Below are 15,153 nucleotides of genomic sequence, written 5' to 3'. Positions count from 1 at the left end.
TGCATAGAAAAGCCAGAAAAGGATTTGTCATTGAACAGAATGTGTTCTGAAGTGTTGTTATTCATTTTAATTTCTCTAATTTATTTTCTATTTCACTAAGGCATTCCTAAAGCTGTTTGTTAGGTGATATTGAACTGATTCAGTATGCCGATGCTTCTAGTAGGCAGGTGAAACAGACAAATACTTCAAAACACATAAACTTGACTTATTAAGAAATGGTGATCAGATTGTGATTGTTTGGTCAATAGTCATATAGAACTGGTGAAGAGATTTTTAACTATGAAGTTAATGCACAAACTCCCTGACTGCTTTTTGCTGTTTAGCCATAGGGTCTATCAGTTACCCATGTTACTGTGAATGTTCTGACTATCTTATTTAAGTATTATATCCTCTATGTTAAGTTATTCATGTCTTTTTTTTTTTCATCACAGAACTTAAAGAGGATGAAGCGGAGCTATCTGATGATGGTAAGAAGCTCATATTTTAATCATGACAAATGCAAATCTGTGTTTTTAATTCATGTCTTATGGAGGTTTTAATCATGGTCCTTCATACTTATTTGTAGAAGGAAAAGAAACAGAGGTCAACTATCGGACGGTCACTATCAACACTGAACAAAAAGTTTCAGATGTCTATAATATTGAAGAAAGGCTGGGATCGTAAGTACTGTATTGTGGTTTTGAGGACCTGGAGTTTTCAAGGCTACCAGTCAGTTCTAAAGATGGTGTGCATTTATTCTTTGGTGGTGTCTTGCACTTTCAGTATTCCAACTGGGGTTCTCTGTTGCAGTAGATACAGATTTTAACACATGTTGGCCTCCACTCCATTAAGAGTCTTTATTACTATTAATTGATAATTTTAAATAGGCACTATATGCACTTCTGGCAAGGAAAATGGAGCCCACAGATGAATAAAGCTAGAGGATTCATTCGTTTTTCAGTGTTCCAAAAGCTAGCTGACAAAAAAGGTACACATTGTGGGCTTGCATTCCCATTATATCCATTAGTGGTAATAAGATTATCCTGCCCATGGGCTAGAATCTCTGTTGACAGCAGTCATAATCCCAAGAGCATTAATAGTATTGCCAGCGAAGGTCAGTGATTAGCCTGGCTGTGCTCCTCCGCGCTGAAGCTGGTGGTGATGCAAGCTGCTTGCCGTGCTGATCTTGCAGTGGTTTGTGCTGCTGGTGGTGCTGGAGCCCAGGGGATGCTGTCATTAACAAATCCCGAGAAGTGTATCCTAGATACAGAATTGTACTTATGCAGCAGTGTGAAATAATAATAGCACTGAAGCCTCTAGCAGTTCAGATTCTGTTTTCACCTGTATGTCTCCTATCTGCTGACCTTTCAGAGGTGTATGACCTATGGAAAACTGTGTGCAGAAAAACTTGAGGCACATGAATTGAAGCTTGGTAGGAGTCCATTTTTTGAACCCTCTTCTATAAAACTTGCTAACTGGAGTAGCAGAGTATCTATAAATGTGATATTCATGCAAAAGTTCTTGCAGATTACTCTGTGTAAAATCAGTACAGAACACTACTTGATATGAAGACATTTTTATTTCAGAATGGAATGATTATGCTGGAATATTTAGTACTATGTTGCTATTCATGGTGGCCCATATATTGTGAAGACATTTTACAGAAATAGCTATGTATTTTCAGGGGGAAATTTGGACAAGTCTTTAGGCTTGTTGAAAAGAAGACTGGAAAAGTTTGGGCAGGAAAATTTTTCAAAGCATATTCTGCTAAGGAAAAGGAAAACATAAGAGATGAAATCAGCATCATGAACTGTCTACATCATCCAAAACTTGTACAATGTGTAGATGCCTTTGAAGAAAAAGCCAACATCGTTATGGTCTTAGAAATGTAAGTATAAAGTAGATCACTAATGATGTTTTAAGTAATTGTGTTTGCAAAAGTATCAACCTACCCAGACATGGGACTGTCAAAAGCTTCAAGATCTGCAGGGCTTGAATGGTTTTCACGTTTTGCAAGTTCTTCCAATTATTTATCCAACTAGTTTAAACAGTGTAAAAGAATCTGTGTTTTATCTCTTAAAAATCAGTGTAAACATGTTACAGTCTTTATTGTCTAGTTTGTTTGGTCTTTAATCAAGTGCATGTGGTGTTTTTCTTCAGCTCATTCTTTTATCACCAACTTGGGACGGGAGTGAAAAAAGTTAGCTGCAGTTTGGGCATGTATTTAGAACCAAATACGGGTTTAAGGAGGAGAAAAAGAATTCTTTTTTCTTTAGGCATTTCTAAACACATATTGAACAAGCTTGTGTCAAATTTCACTTAGCAACTGATCGGTTTTCTTCTGCAGCGAATCGAATGTTGCTGCACAGCAGATAGCAGGAGAGAAGGATACGCTTGAGAATGCAGACAGCTAAGCTGCATTCTAGCAAAACAGTTGAACTTCGTGAAAAATTCCCCCAGGCAAATTTATAGTACCCAAGAGTATTTAGAACAATTTAGTTTCCAACAAGTGCTTTATCCAGTTTTTGTATTTTTAAGGGATGTTAAAGGATTAGTCTGATGTGTTTTTCCTAGAACAACATAAATACTCTGATTGCAGAGCGTTTATTTATAATAAAGGAGAGCTGTCTAAAAAACTCTCCACAGGTGAACACAGCGAGCATTCAAAATTTACCTCAGTAGATGCAGAAAGATTAGTTACAAAGATTGTTTCTCCCCCCAAAATAATGAAACATTAATTGACCTGCCCAAATGTCAATACACAGATTCTCTATAATGGTCCAGGTGCAGCAGCTGTAGAAGGGATTTCTCCTTTACTGGAAAGTCATTGTACTCTTCATCCAAAGCTGTACAATTAAGTAACGCTGAATTTGAAGACAGCTTATACTGCTGTCTTGTTCTTGCTGAGTAAGATAGCAACATTTATTTTTACCTCCCAGAAACTCTTTGCTTTGAACTACTTATGCCATGCCACTGTGGGAAGTAGCAGAAAAACACCACAAAAGCCGTGCTGTAAAGTATCTCAAGTATCTCACAGGGTTCTGACTTGGGTATCTTTGTATTTAAAGATAGTCAATATTTACTTCCAAAAAAAAAAAAAAAAAAAAGACCGTTCAGAACATGTTCATGCACTAGAATTCATTGTAAGAGTCCACACCGCATGGGAGGGAAAGTAACGGCCAGGATTCAAAAATAATAACCAACATGACCAACATTTACATCATCCATAATGCACCTGCTTAGTGTGAATCCCCTACATGTGGCAGTAGCAGCTGGGAAGTAAATGAAATCCTGATCTGGGCTGAAGTTTTTCCCCAAAAGATACATCAGTTCTGCTGCCACATCTACTTCACATGTCTGCTGCAAGGAGAAGCAGGTTTTCTGGCTGACTGGAAGTGCTGAGTAGGATTGTTAGAAGCCAAAGAGACTATATATATACTTCGCTTGCTTGGCACTTGCCTAGACTATGTGTAAACTGCTGTTGCACTAGCATTTCCCAGAGAATGAATCTCCATTCTAACACTCTGGAACTTATGTGCAAGAAGGTGCTTTTATATTTAGATTCAGCAGTTGAGCAAGCTGCTGATGGGAAGGGAAGGAGCCCTACTTAGCTTCGAACTGGGAGCTGGCAGACGTAATGGAAAACAAGGAAATGTGTCAAGAGTTTTGAATAGCATATGGCTTTACAGTTCATTAGTTCCCCCTTCCAACAAAACAGGTTTAGTGTTCAAAAATGTAGAAAAGTGCAATCAAATTTAAGTTTGTTTTGTTAACCAGTCTAATTAAGTTGTGATTTTACTTTTGAGGTGGCCACCTTTTCTGGAATTTGAATTTCCTCCCTGAAATTTCTATAGTGTCAAGAGCCACTCAACACCCTCGAGAAGGGTTTGTTAAAGCAGCACAGGGGCAGGCAGATGCTTTCTGGCCCTGCTTGGGAGCAGCTCTGGGCAGTGAGATGCTTGTGTGACACCTTCCTATCTGGTGGCTGGGTGGCCTCCATACTGTCCCCACATGGCAACTGCACCTGTACTGTCAGAGAACCACGGATGGGTCATTCCTGGTTTAGCCATTAAACTAGTATCTCTTTGCATAGTGAAGTTGTAGAAGACACCTTCAAAAATTCTTAGTATCCAAGCTGTTCTCTTTATTCCTATCAGAGTCCAGATGCATGGATTTCAGATAAATCAAACTCACCTGCCTTTGAAACCAGCTTTGAGCAGTGACTGAAATTTAGCAGCTCCCCCTCTGCTCAAACAGAAGTTATTGATGAGCAGCACCTTTGGATTTTTCTTCCTGATATTCATCCTAAATTTTTAATTTTCATTTTATTCCCATACATTTTATAACTTTTTGAACTTCACCTTCTCTTCTTTTAATATTTGTCATGCCACTATTTTATATTATTTGATGTCATATTTATAATAAATTCAGAAATTTTTACCATTTGTTTAAAATCAAACATTATAATGATTCAATACATGTGATGTACTCTTCCCTGGAAACACTCCCATCTACCATTTACTGGAAGTCAGGGCCAAATCCTGGGCATTTTCTTTTCAAATACAGCAATATACTGATTCCACAACAAGCACTTCAGTGGAAAAAGAATACCTGAAAAATAGTAGCACGTTGTGAATGGCATTCATTACTGAGAGCCTTGAAGTTTTTACATACTTTAGATAGTCATTTTATTTTGACATAGATCAGAAGATTATTCTATTACAAATTAAGATTATTAAAGCAAAATTTCAGCAGTAAACTCCATTCATTTGATGTGATTTAAGTCAGCACAACTCAGTAAGTTTTTGTCTTTTTTTCAATGAGAGATTTATTAAAATGCAGCTGAGCATTTGCCTGGGCAACGTCAAGGTAGATTCTTTACAGTGTTCCTCCATGACCAAAACGTTATAATAAAATATTTTTTAAATGTGCATTCTCTGACTCTATAGACAAGAGTCTTTTCCTCTGTGACCTGATCTAGAGAAGTCTGAAAAGAGGAGAATCCAGAAAAGACAGGTTGTGAACTAGTTATGACTGTTTGAAGAAAGCTGACTTTTCCTTTTGTGTGTACGTAGCACCTCATTTGCACTGGTTCAGTTCAGCTTCTTGTCCTGGCAAAAAATCACACTGGATTTGGTTCAGGATATAAATGCAAGAATAGACATTCTATAAATGCTATTGCTGTTTATTTTAATGAGTTACCAGACTCTGTTACCAGAGTATCTGGAGAACCCAGGGTAAAACCAGCGTGCAGATGTATTAACAGTAGTTAATTTCCAAATAATATGCTAAAAAGTGGTGTTTGAGACAATGGCACAATCACTCAAAGTTTTTCACTCTATGGAGCTCAAAAGTATGATACTTTTATCTGTCATCATTATCTGTTTTAAATAGTAAAAAAACAACTGGTACTTTTTAGTATAAGGTTGGTTATCATTTGGAAGTGCAGAGTGCTCCAGATATAAACATTTTGCATCCAGATGTGTTCATAAACACCTCCATACTGGTTAATGCCTTAATGAAGTAACAAGATACCAGATCCTTGACTCACCAGAGCTGTTTCTAGCCATATTATCATCTTTGTTACAGATGTGCTATAATCCAGCATAACATCTCAGTTTGTCCAGCCTATGCTATTCTTACTGTTTTCATGTTAACACGAAACTGCAGTTGCATTTCTAATTATATTTTTTCTGGAGTCTTATAGCCAAAGCAACAAATATATCCAGAACTCCAGATGTTTCAGTTTCAGTTTAATATGTGAGGGATATAATCACATATCTGACAACCTGCAAAAACAGCAAGGCCAGTTTTCAGTTGCGTGTTCTTCCTCTAACTGAAATGTGCAGTTGCATTTGCCAATAGGCATGAATGCTGCAAAATATTAAGCCATATAAAGACCATGGAGTGTTTAATTTAGAACAGATTTCTAAATGCAAAGCTGATATTCACTACTTGCTCCTTTCTATATGGGTCATTCACCCACTTATTAAAAAAAAGTATTTCCCATCTTTGGACACAAGCAGATAAACCAGTTGAGTTCCGATTACCCAGGATGTAGACAAAAAAAAAAAAAAAGACAAAAAAAAAAAAAATTAAACACACACACACAAAAAAAAAGAAACAAAAAAAAAGAAAAAAAAAAAGAATCACACAAACCAACCTACCACCAAGCCCCAAGCTAAAATAAACCACAACTTAAATTTTGCTTTATTAAATCTAGGTTAAAAATGTCCCACTTTAGTCCCACAAACGAGTCAATGCAGGAGATTCTACCCTGGAAAAACCAATTATTTCACAACTTATATAAGCATAAAAATGGATTTGACCTACAAGGAGTGTGATGATGGCTCAGCTAAAAATACCAGCACTGAAAGAGTTGTGGGTTATATCCTTGTCCTGTCACAGCTAAGGAGGAAATTCCCTCTGAGCTCACTTGGGTCAGTAATTTACCCTTTGAGCTTTGCATTCCAGTTAACCATGTCATTTAAATTCTTCCTTCTTCAGCCTTTCTTTGTCACTTTCAATCTCTCTGTTTCCCAGATTTTGCTCATATGCTAGAATTTTTGTCTTCTGTTCCTGGGACCCATCCCACGTATTTTGGTTTTCTTTACTTCTGAATTCTGTTGTCTGCACTTGTGTAGTGATGGAGCGCTGGGAGGAAGGAGGCAGTGAGAAACATGAGCACAGAGCCTGGAACAGAGTTACACACACATGTCAGCAGGGTGACAATCCCACAGCACATGCTTCACTACCTGCTGCAGGTGACTGAATCATAAAGGAGGCAGAATCCAAATCCAGCTACATCCCTACTGCCTGGGATAACAGTATGAGTGTTTCACAGTCCCAACCTGGGAAAGAGATTGAGAATGGAAAAAAATCTATTCATTTACAGCACACACAAGAGTTGATTCTTCTGTGTGATCCTTGTGTCTATGGAAAGTGCCCTTACAAAACATAGACTGCATCTTTAAGTGACTCTTGCAAGCTTGAACTATCTGTATTTCTGTAAAGGAAATAGTTTGATTACTTCAAAAACAAAAATGCTACAGAAGCCCACTTTTCATTCTGTCTTTCATAGGGTTTCTGGAGGAGAACTCTTTGAACGAATCATTGATGAAGACTTTGAACTGACAGAGAGAGAGTGCATTAAATATATGAAGCAGATTTCAGAAGGAGTTCAGTACATCCATAAGCAGGGTATTGTCCACTTGGATCTGAAGCCAGAAAATATTATGTGTGTCAACAAGACTGGTACAAGTATCAAACTCATTGACTTTGGACTTGCAAGAAGATTAGGTAATGACTTTTCTGCCTATTTCAATATGTCACGGGGTAAAGAGTGGGACAAGCAGTTATTCATACTTCCTATTATATTCTTTCATGTATAAAGAGTAAATAGACATGTTTGCTATAAATAATTCTGGGGTTAGGTAAAAATAGAAAAGGGAAAAAGAAGACATTCAAGAGTGAGAGTAGGGCACCTCATCTTCAAGAGGCATTTGAAGTGAAGTGTATACAGCTACCTATCTGTTTCTATGGCTACAGTATCCCTGTAGATTGCAAGGTAAAATACACAGCAGTAGTAATATTGACAAACATGTACAGATGCTGAAGGGAACCATAAGCTACTAACTCTTTAACTGTAAAATTTAGAATAAAACCTTGATCTTCATGAATACTACAAATCCTTGAAACTTCTGTAACAGCAGGAGTTAAGATTATGTTCTAGAAGCCTTTAAGATATGGATAATTATATTCAATTTACATTTCCCCATTGGTTTTACCATTTCTTACCTTGAACAGCAGCATATTGTCATATGTGCTAAACAGGGGAGGAATTCTATAAAGACCTGTGTTTTGGTCACGTTCAAAATTATTATTAAAGTAGCTCTACTTAAAAACAATGCAATGGGACTGGGGAGAGAAAGGAGGGAAGTTCCATCTGACAAGCTCTTCCCTTTTCCTAAATTGTTTTTAGCTGCTTCCTATCATTCATTTGGAACTAAGATTTCCAACTCTGCAATGTGAAAGCCACATACCTTTGAGGGTTCTTGTCTTCATACTGCTCCACATTAATTCAGCTCTAAAAAGCAGCCCTGCAGTTGTGTGTGTTAGAGTTAAACAATACCAATATCACACACTAATCTTTGATAATCTCCTATTTTTACAAGAGGAAAAAAAAAAGTGTCATTCCAAGAACTGAAAGGAGCTAAAATACTTTATGAACCTGTTACACTGAGATAACTGCTATGCTGTTATAACTGAGATTTGTGGCTCTTCTGCCATTAAACTGATTGGGACAACTCCTGTGATTTGCTACTCTCTATATAAAGGGACCCACATCTAGATTCTTAGTTGTAATCTTTTGCCTTCCCTTTTTAGACAAAATTATTTTTAATACTTAATTAAAAATAGAAAAAATATTTTTGTAAGAGTACACTTTGGAATTACAAACTTCTGGTTTTTGTTATCAGCCTACATGCTGCTCACTGCTGCATACCCAAGAACATAATTCTGCTAAAACAAACCAAAAATAGTATGTTGAATGGTTAAGAGAAAAGAAAACTGCTTTTCAGATGATGTTCAACTCCAAAAGGGTATTACATGAATCTTGGTCACATGGACACTGTGAACTCAGAGATAAGGTGTCACTCATTAAAAAAAGAGATCACTGCTATTTATGTTCCTTCTCCAGTTTGGAGCCAATAGTTTTCTGGGAGCATGAACTGGGTTTTGTTTTTGTTGAGGAAACAGATCAACTGTTAAGTAAGTTCCAGTGCTGAAGTTTTTGTTATCTGAGGTGTGTGAAAGACTTCATCCCATGGTGTTCCAGCTGTCAGCCTGAAAACCATACGTTTACTGCTGAAATGAGTGGATTTCATCAAGAATAGATACGATGGAGCCACAGAATGGCCTTTTATTGAAATTTCTTCAGCTATCTTTTTAACTTCAAACCACAGTTAAACCCACATTTAGCAAAACGAAGATCCTATTTTCAGTATCCTGTTCAGCATTTCCATTTTTCTGTTAATTGTGGGGCATCACTGTACACTGAATGTGGATGCCCCTCCCTGGCAGTGTTCAAGGCCAGGTTGGATGCGGCTTTGAGCGACCTGGTCTAGTGGAAGGTGTCCTGGCCTGTGGCAGGGGGTTTGGAACTAGAGATCTTCCAAGTCCCTTTCAACTCAAACCATTGCATTTCACTACACTTGCTTGTGAGCTGCTACAGTTGTATCACATCCATAACTTATCTCAATGTAGAAGGATGAGAGCTATGGGCACTGATGGTGATTTTGGCTTTACAATACTGAATAGTCATTTGGCTGAATGTGTTGCTTAAACATTCTCAGAGAATGTAATACAAACGTTACAGTTACATTATAGGTATTTGCTGTTTTGTTCATCAGCCTGCTGTTCTGGGTAACTCAGGGCTCCTCTCCCCAGAAAGAGAACGTGCCCTCCCGCTCCATGCCCCTACTGCAAAGGAACTGTGTCAATCACCAAAGCATTCATAACATTAACATTCACAACAATTTGTACTGTTTCATGTACTTATAAAAATTGCTAACAACATTTTTCACTAAGTGCTTGCTTCTTACCAGTTCTCGTATGTGGTGCACTGAGGGCACATTCTTCCACTTGTGTTCCTTCAAGCCTTATGATTTTGAAATTGTCTGTCAAATTCACTTTGGCTTTGACAGCTGCAGGACTGACACCCTCCTGCTATGGACCTGACCCCGACTGAGCAGAAACTGCTCGACCAGGGGACTGCTGGAAGGAACAGTGGCTAATTTTGCACTACCGTTTACATTTAAAGTTTTGTACCTGGTGTAAACTAATGCCTTTAAATATTCAGCATTTTGATCAGTTTTAAAGAAATTTGGATCAGCTCCTTCTGCAGTCATCCTCTGCAGCTAATTAGTTCTCTTACACTGTCAGGAAATACCAAAGCTGCAGTGGGATATTTTCCTGACCTTTTTTGGTGTGCTGAGGAACACATGTAGAAAATTGTTTAAGATAAACTTCTGGAGAAGAAACGAGAATGATTTTTGAGTACCATAAAGTTGTTTTTTTTTTTAACCAGTTGATTATACAGTGTTGGCAACAGTTTCCAGCTAGCTTGTCAGCTTTCTATCTGAGCTAGGGGATATCCAAAGACAGATCCTACTTGTGTACTGAGCTTGTAAACATCTGTGTAAAGATTTGACATATTACGGCATAGAAAAGGTCTTATACTTTTCTTTTTACTTTTATACGCAGAAAATGCTCTATCAGTTGTTTCACACTATGCTTGCACTCAAGTGCCATGTTTTCAAAAAAAGTTTCCCTGACCTATGGGCAGCACATTTCACACACCAGCCTTTTGCATACACAGTGGTTCATTGTAGTTTACACAGTGCACAGAAAAGCCTCCAAACTTGGATGTGAAAATCTGAGCCTGAGATTTGGATGATCATGATGAAGCTTCTAGAAAATAGAGGTTTTGTGAAAAAAAATCAACAATTTTTCATAATGACAGTTGGAAAAAAATGTGTTGACCTTCAAAAGAAGGTAAATGGGAAGATGGGACCTTAGGCTTCCCATTTCTGCTTGGAAAAGGAAGGGTGATCTCTCACTCCCCACTGCGATTGTGTAGAAGACATTGCCCTTGTTTTAGGCTACATCAGTTTAGATTTGGTGTCAGGAATAGCATCCTCATGCTGGTGGTAACTCTTGTTAGGTGAGTCTAGGGATGTTGTGGAATAGTTTTGAATGTGCTTTTTAAAGGCTGGTCAGGTATCTGGCAGGAAGGTCTTGATGTTGGTGAACTTGCATGGGAGGATCTAGGTGATTTCCTGGGGCTACTCACAGATGTTCTTCCTGTTTCTGTCTCCAGAAATGGGCACTCTCTGCGTGGAAGGGTCTCTAAAAGCAGGGCTTACATGAAAATGAGGTTTCTGCAATTAACTTACTATTCACCATACCTGAGCAGAGAAAAAATGGTTTCACAGCTTTTAAAATGAGCAAGTGGCACGACTGTGAATGAATTACTGTGGCAGTGCTGTTCTGTCACTAGACAAGTCATTAACCCCATATATTCTTCAACTTCATTTGGTAAATTGGAGATTTGCATACCTCACCAGAGTACTAACTTAGGTCTATGATTACAGTTTATGAAATGGGCTAACAGCTTTGTGCGGAGTCAGTATCGGGATCAACATTTATGTTGCAAAACTTGGTAAAAGAAGTTCTGGTAAATAAACATACTCTGTTATGATTAAGTGTTGTGGACAAGTAGCTTCTGTTGTAGTCTTCTTAAAGCTTTGATCTGCTGTTGCTTGAGGTTTTTTAAACTTTCCTCTTAATTATAGAGCTGCAAAGAAACAGGGTTGTAATCTGTTACATCTGATTTTCTTCCCATTCATATATGTTTTATTTAGATGTTAACCTCTTTTTGAGAGGAATGGTTCCTTACTATGTCAGATACTGATTACTCTGACATGTGCAGAATGGAGAGTTTATCAACCTAAATTCAAGCCTGCTTCAAGTCAGAAAAAATGTATTTTCTGACATTTCCTGACACGCTTATTCTTGCATAGTACAGATTTTTTTACTGGGATTGTTTTTGTTTCCCTCAATTCCTAATCTATTCCTTAGTTTCCTCCCTTCCTGATCGTGCTTAACCTTTACGTTTTCCCATCCTATTTAGAATGAGCATCAATGAAAATTAGTCCACTGAGATTTGCCTAATAAATTATATCTAAATGACTTGTGCTGTGTTTCACACTGTGGCCAGAAATTAGATATATCACTCACAGCTGCACACTGGCAGTATAAACCAGAAGTATTAGGTTCTATATAGGTTGTTACTCTACCTTAGCCTTTGTATTTTCCAGTAGAGCAATAGTGGTGGGTCAGCACAAGAAAGATGAAGAATGAGTTCACGTGTGCTGTCACCTCATCCTTTCAGCTCATGTTGCTAGCAGTAGCTTCACTGTAGCTCATTTTAAAAGCATCCACATGGTGGCTAAGCAGAGCCAAGTACAGGACATCTGCACTACAGGCCTGCTGAATAGATGTTTGGAGTGGCAGCTGGTGACTAAGCATTTGTGGTCCCCCTTTACCACTTTGGATCTCCCCAGGTATGCTTGTAGGCAAGCCTGGTTTTGAGAGTAGCCTTAAACCCAGTTTTACTGACAAGGTAGTGATCTGGCAGGTGCACATCATCTGGTTCTTTTCCTGTTTCAGCAGTGCTATCTCAAATTTCAGACATGCAACCCAGTCTTGATTTTCTTTCCTGTTTAAATTACAAAATTAAAAAAAAAAAAAAAGTTGGATTCAAGTAATTACTTCTTATTATAATTTCATCACTGCTATTTCTTTTTACAGTAGAATTCCTGAGCAGATCCCTGATCTTTGATAAACCTTAGATAATTTGTGAGACCTTCAGCTCCTAACACTGGAATCCTGAAGTCCTCTTGTGCAGCTGGTAGAGTGATGGAGGCTCAGGCCCTTTTTACTTCAGGACATCCAAAACTAAATTAAACACTAAAAATTCTCCTCTTTCTTAGACTTGGTCTTGTGGAAAATCCTTGCAGCAGAAACCTTCTTATTACATGCCTTGTACAGTGCTGTGTGTTTGAGGATGCTTAATAAATAATTCTTTATTGATATACATGTATTAGCTGAGAAGATGGAAGTTTAGGCTTTATTACTTTGTCTGATAAGTATCTTCAACAAAATCACAAATACGTGGACAAAACTGCCTTTCCTGTTGCTGGAGAATAATTGCTTTTTAAAATGTGCATGTGGCAGTTAATGTTTTTTTCTTCCATTCTTCACAGAAAATGCAGGTTCTCTGAAAGTTCTCTTTGGGACACCTGAGTTTGTGGCTCCAGAAGTTATAAACTATGAACCTATTGGATATGAAACAGATATGTGGAGTATAGGAGTTATCTGCTACATTTTGTGAGTACCTTTGCTATTCTTAACACAAATCCTGACAGTTACTGAACATAGGAAATTTCCATCGACTTTTGAATTCTCCTCCAATTCTCATGCCTTTTGTATTCTCTTTAGCAGTTCAGCATGTTCAATTAAAATTCTCAGTTCTCTGAAGGGTGTAATTCAGCCATTTAGTGCTGTACATCTTGTTTCACAAACCAGCAACACTTCATCTAATTTGAAAGGACAACATGACAGTATTTTATTACTGACGTTAAACAATTTTTCTTTCCCAGATGTTAAAGAGAAATGTTTGAGCATGTACTAATAACTGATCAATTCCATGCTTTTATTCCCAAGTGAGAAAATTTTTGTGACATTTTGGTGTCTTCTCATTCAGATTGTATCCCTCATGGACACGCTAAAGTATCCCAGCATTACTGTATCTGTTCACAATGCATTTTCATTTATTACTAAGCACAAACCACTGGATAAATGCATTTTATAAGCAACATGGATCATGGAAATATTTTAGAGGATAGTTGGCTGCAGCTCTTGGTTACCTATTTCAGTATTTGATCTTTATATGTGATCTGATAACACATAATCATGAACTTCAGTGGGTCTAGAGAAATGTATATGGAAATAGTACAAGAACAGCAAGCGATCTTCTTCCAGCTGTGACTTTATGCATTTGATGCCATATAAACAAATGAAAAGAGAAGCTCAGTTTGGAGCATGGCTCTGGTTCCCTCATTCCAGTTTCAGTAGTAAGTAAATGGCAGATCTGCTTTGCACTTACTCTTTTCAAAGGCTTCTCTCAAAATCTCTTTTTTAAGAGCCCTCTCCTCCCTGGCTACTCTCTTTCATGGCACCTAGCCATACACAGTTGTTTGACCCATCTTTACTCAGTCTGTCTGTGACTCTCTTTGCCTTGTCAGCCTGTACCTACTCTCATGCTCTTATGATTTCCAAACTACACAACAGGATTTTCTTTCATGTCCTCTGCAGAAGCTACTGCATCAGCTCTCTTACTCCCAGCAAAGACTCTGAACAGTTCTGTTATCTTTGGTTTCTTATGTGAAGCATGCTATACTCTTCAAGGTCACTTTGCTCTGCCAGTTTATTTACAGGACCTTCATTTTACATTCGCTGCCAGCATTTCTTTGTAGATCTTGAAAGCTCATTTGGATCATGCTGCAGTTCAGATTATGTAGACCACACAGTCAGTCCCGAGATGACAAATTCCTTTACTTCTCTAGCTCTCGAGGCCTCCCGAGCTGCGGAGCCGTGGCAGAGCGGTGCGGAGCTCCCAGGCTGCGTGCCCAGCGATGGCACACCCAGCAGTTCCACCAGTGCTGCATTGCCCCCTAGAGGCCTCGGACACCTCCGGGACCAACCGTTAACCGCAGCGTGCCACGCACCGGCGGGCTCTACCGCCTTTTGCTGTCCTTTGTTAACAAAGTTAACAAAGTGTCCTGTGTTTACGGTATATGTAGTGAGAGGTCAGACAGCCGAGGCAACAACCGGTGAGAGCGGCTCAGTGTGCTCCCAAGGCACGCAGCCAGGGGTGCCTGCCCCGGTGTGGTAGGTGCTGGAGAACACCGTTCTCTAAGTAGCCGGGACAAAGGGAGCAGGAGAAGAGGTGAAGTGTCCTGCCAAAGACCAGCCTGCCGGCAGGGGCAGAACTGCTGCGTCCCAGTTTCTCGGTGCCACCAGAAGCAAGATATTTGGATGCTGTAACATTCAGCTGATGGGATTGGGGTGATGTTACACTTGATTCAGATGACCTGATAGGCCTTGTGAAATGTATTATGAAATTACTTGTTTGCTAAGGCGTCTTTAAAGCTCATTTAGCTCCTCATAAGGGGAAAGTTACATTACCCAAACAAAGTGATCTTTGTTTGGATGCATAACGATTGACACAATAATGATTAACAGTAATAATCAGCTTTTGTCTTTCTTGCAATAAGAATGAAGTAATAAAAGCTAGGGAAGACCTGTGAGTCATCGCTTGGACCTTCCCTCTCCACCCCAGAGTGCCAGGCTCCCAATCTGTCTTCACTTCCTTAAAGCCCAGCTATTTTTGCGGACTCAGAACTAGAAGCCATTATCCAAAATGGACCATCACATCACCATTGCAGAATGCAAATAAAAGTCATTGAGAACTCCATCTCTCTTCAGCTGTAGCTCCGCTTGCCTGTTGTGATTATGAGCTCCGAACTGCTGAGACAGAAGACTAGTGAA

The 15,153-nt window shown here is 38.7% G+C and overlaps 1 protein-coding gene across 1 annotated transcript in view; it reads left to right on the top strand.

Moving 5' to 3' along the window:
* Window positions 1-12,934, top strand: part of LOC103773779 (myosin light chain kinase, smooth muscle) — a 97,303-nt gene extending 84,369 nt beyond the window's left edge. Inside the window, exons 18-22 of the mRNA XM_008941159.1 lie at window positions 432-467; window positions 566-659; window positions 1,664-1,867; window positions 7,061-7,278; window positions 12,807-12,934. Of these exons, the coding sequence (XP_008939407.1) occupies window positions 432-467; window positions 566-659; window positions 1,664-1,867; window positions 7,061-7,278; window positions 12,807-12,934 (680 nt within the window). The remainder of the gene's footprint in view (window positions 1-431; window positions 468-565; window positions 660-1,663; window positions 1,868-7,060; window positions 7,279-12,806) is intronic.
* The last annotated feature ends 2,219 nt before the right edge of the window (window positions 12,935-15,153 follow it).

The sequence above is a fragment of the Merops nubicus genome, unplaced genomic scaffold, assembly GCF_000691845.1.
Source record: "Merops nubicus isolate BGI_N331 unplaced genomic scaffold, ASM69184v1 scaffold9790, whole genome shotgun sequence".
Classification (NCBI taxonomy): domain Eukaryota; kingdom Metazoa; phylum Chordata; class Aves; order Coraciiformes; family Meropidae; genus Merops; species Merops nubicus.
This window is presented reverse-complemented; position numbering and strand designations above follow the sequence as displayed.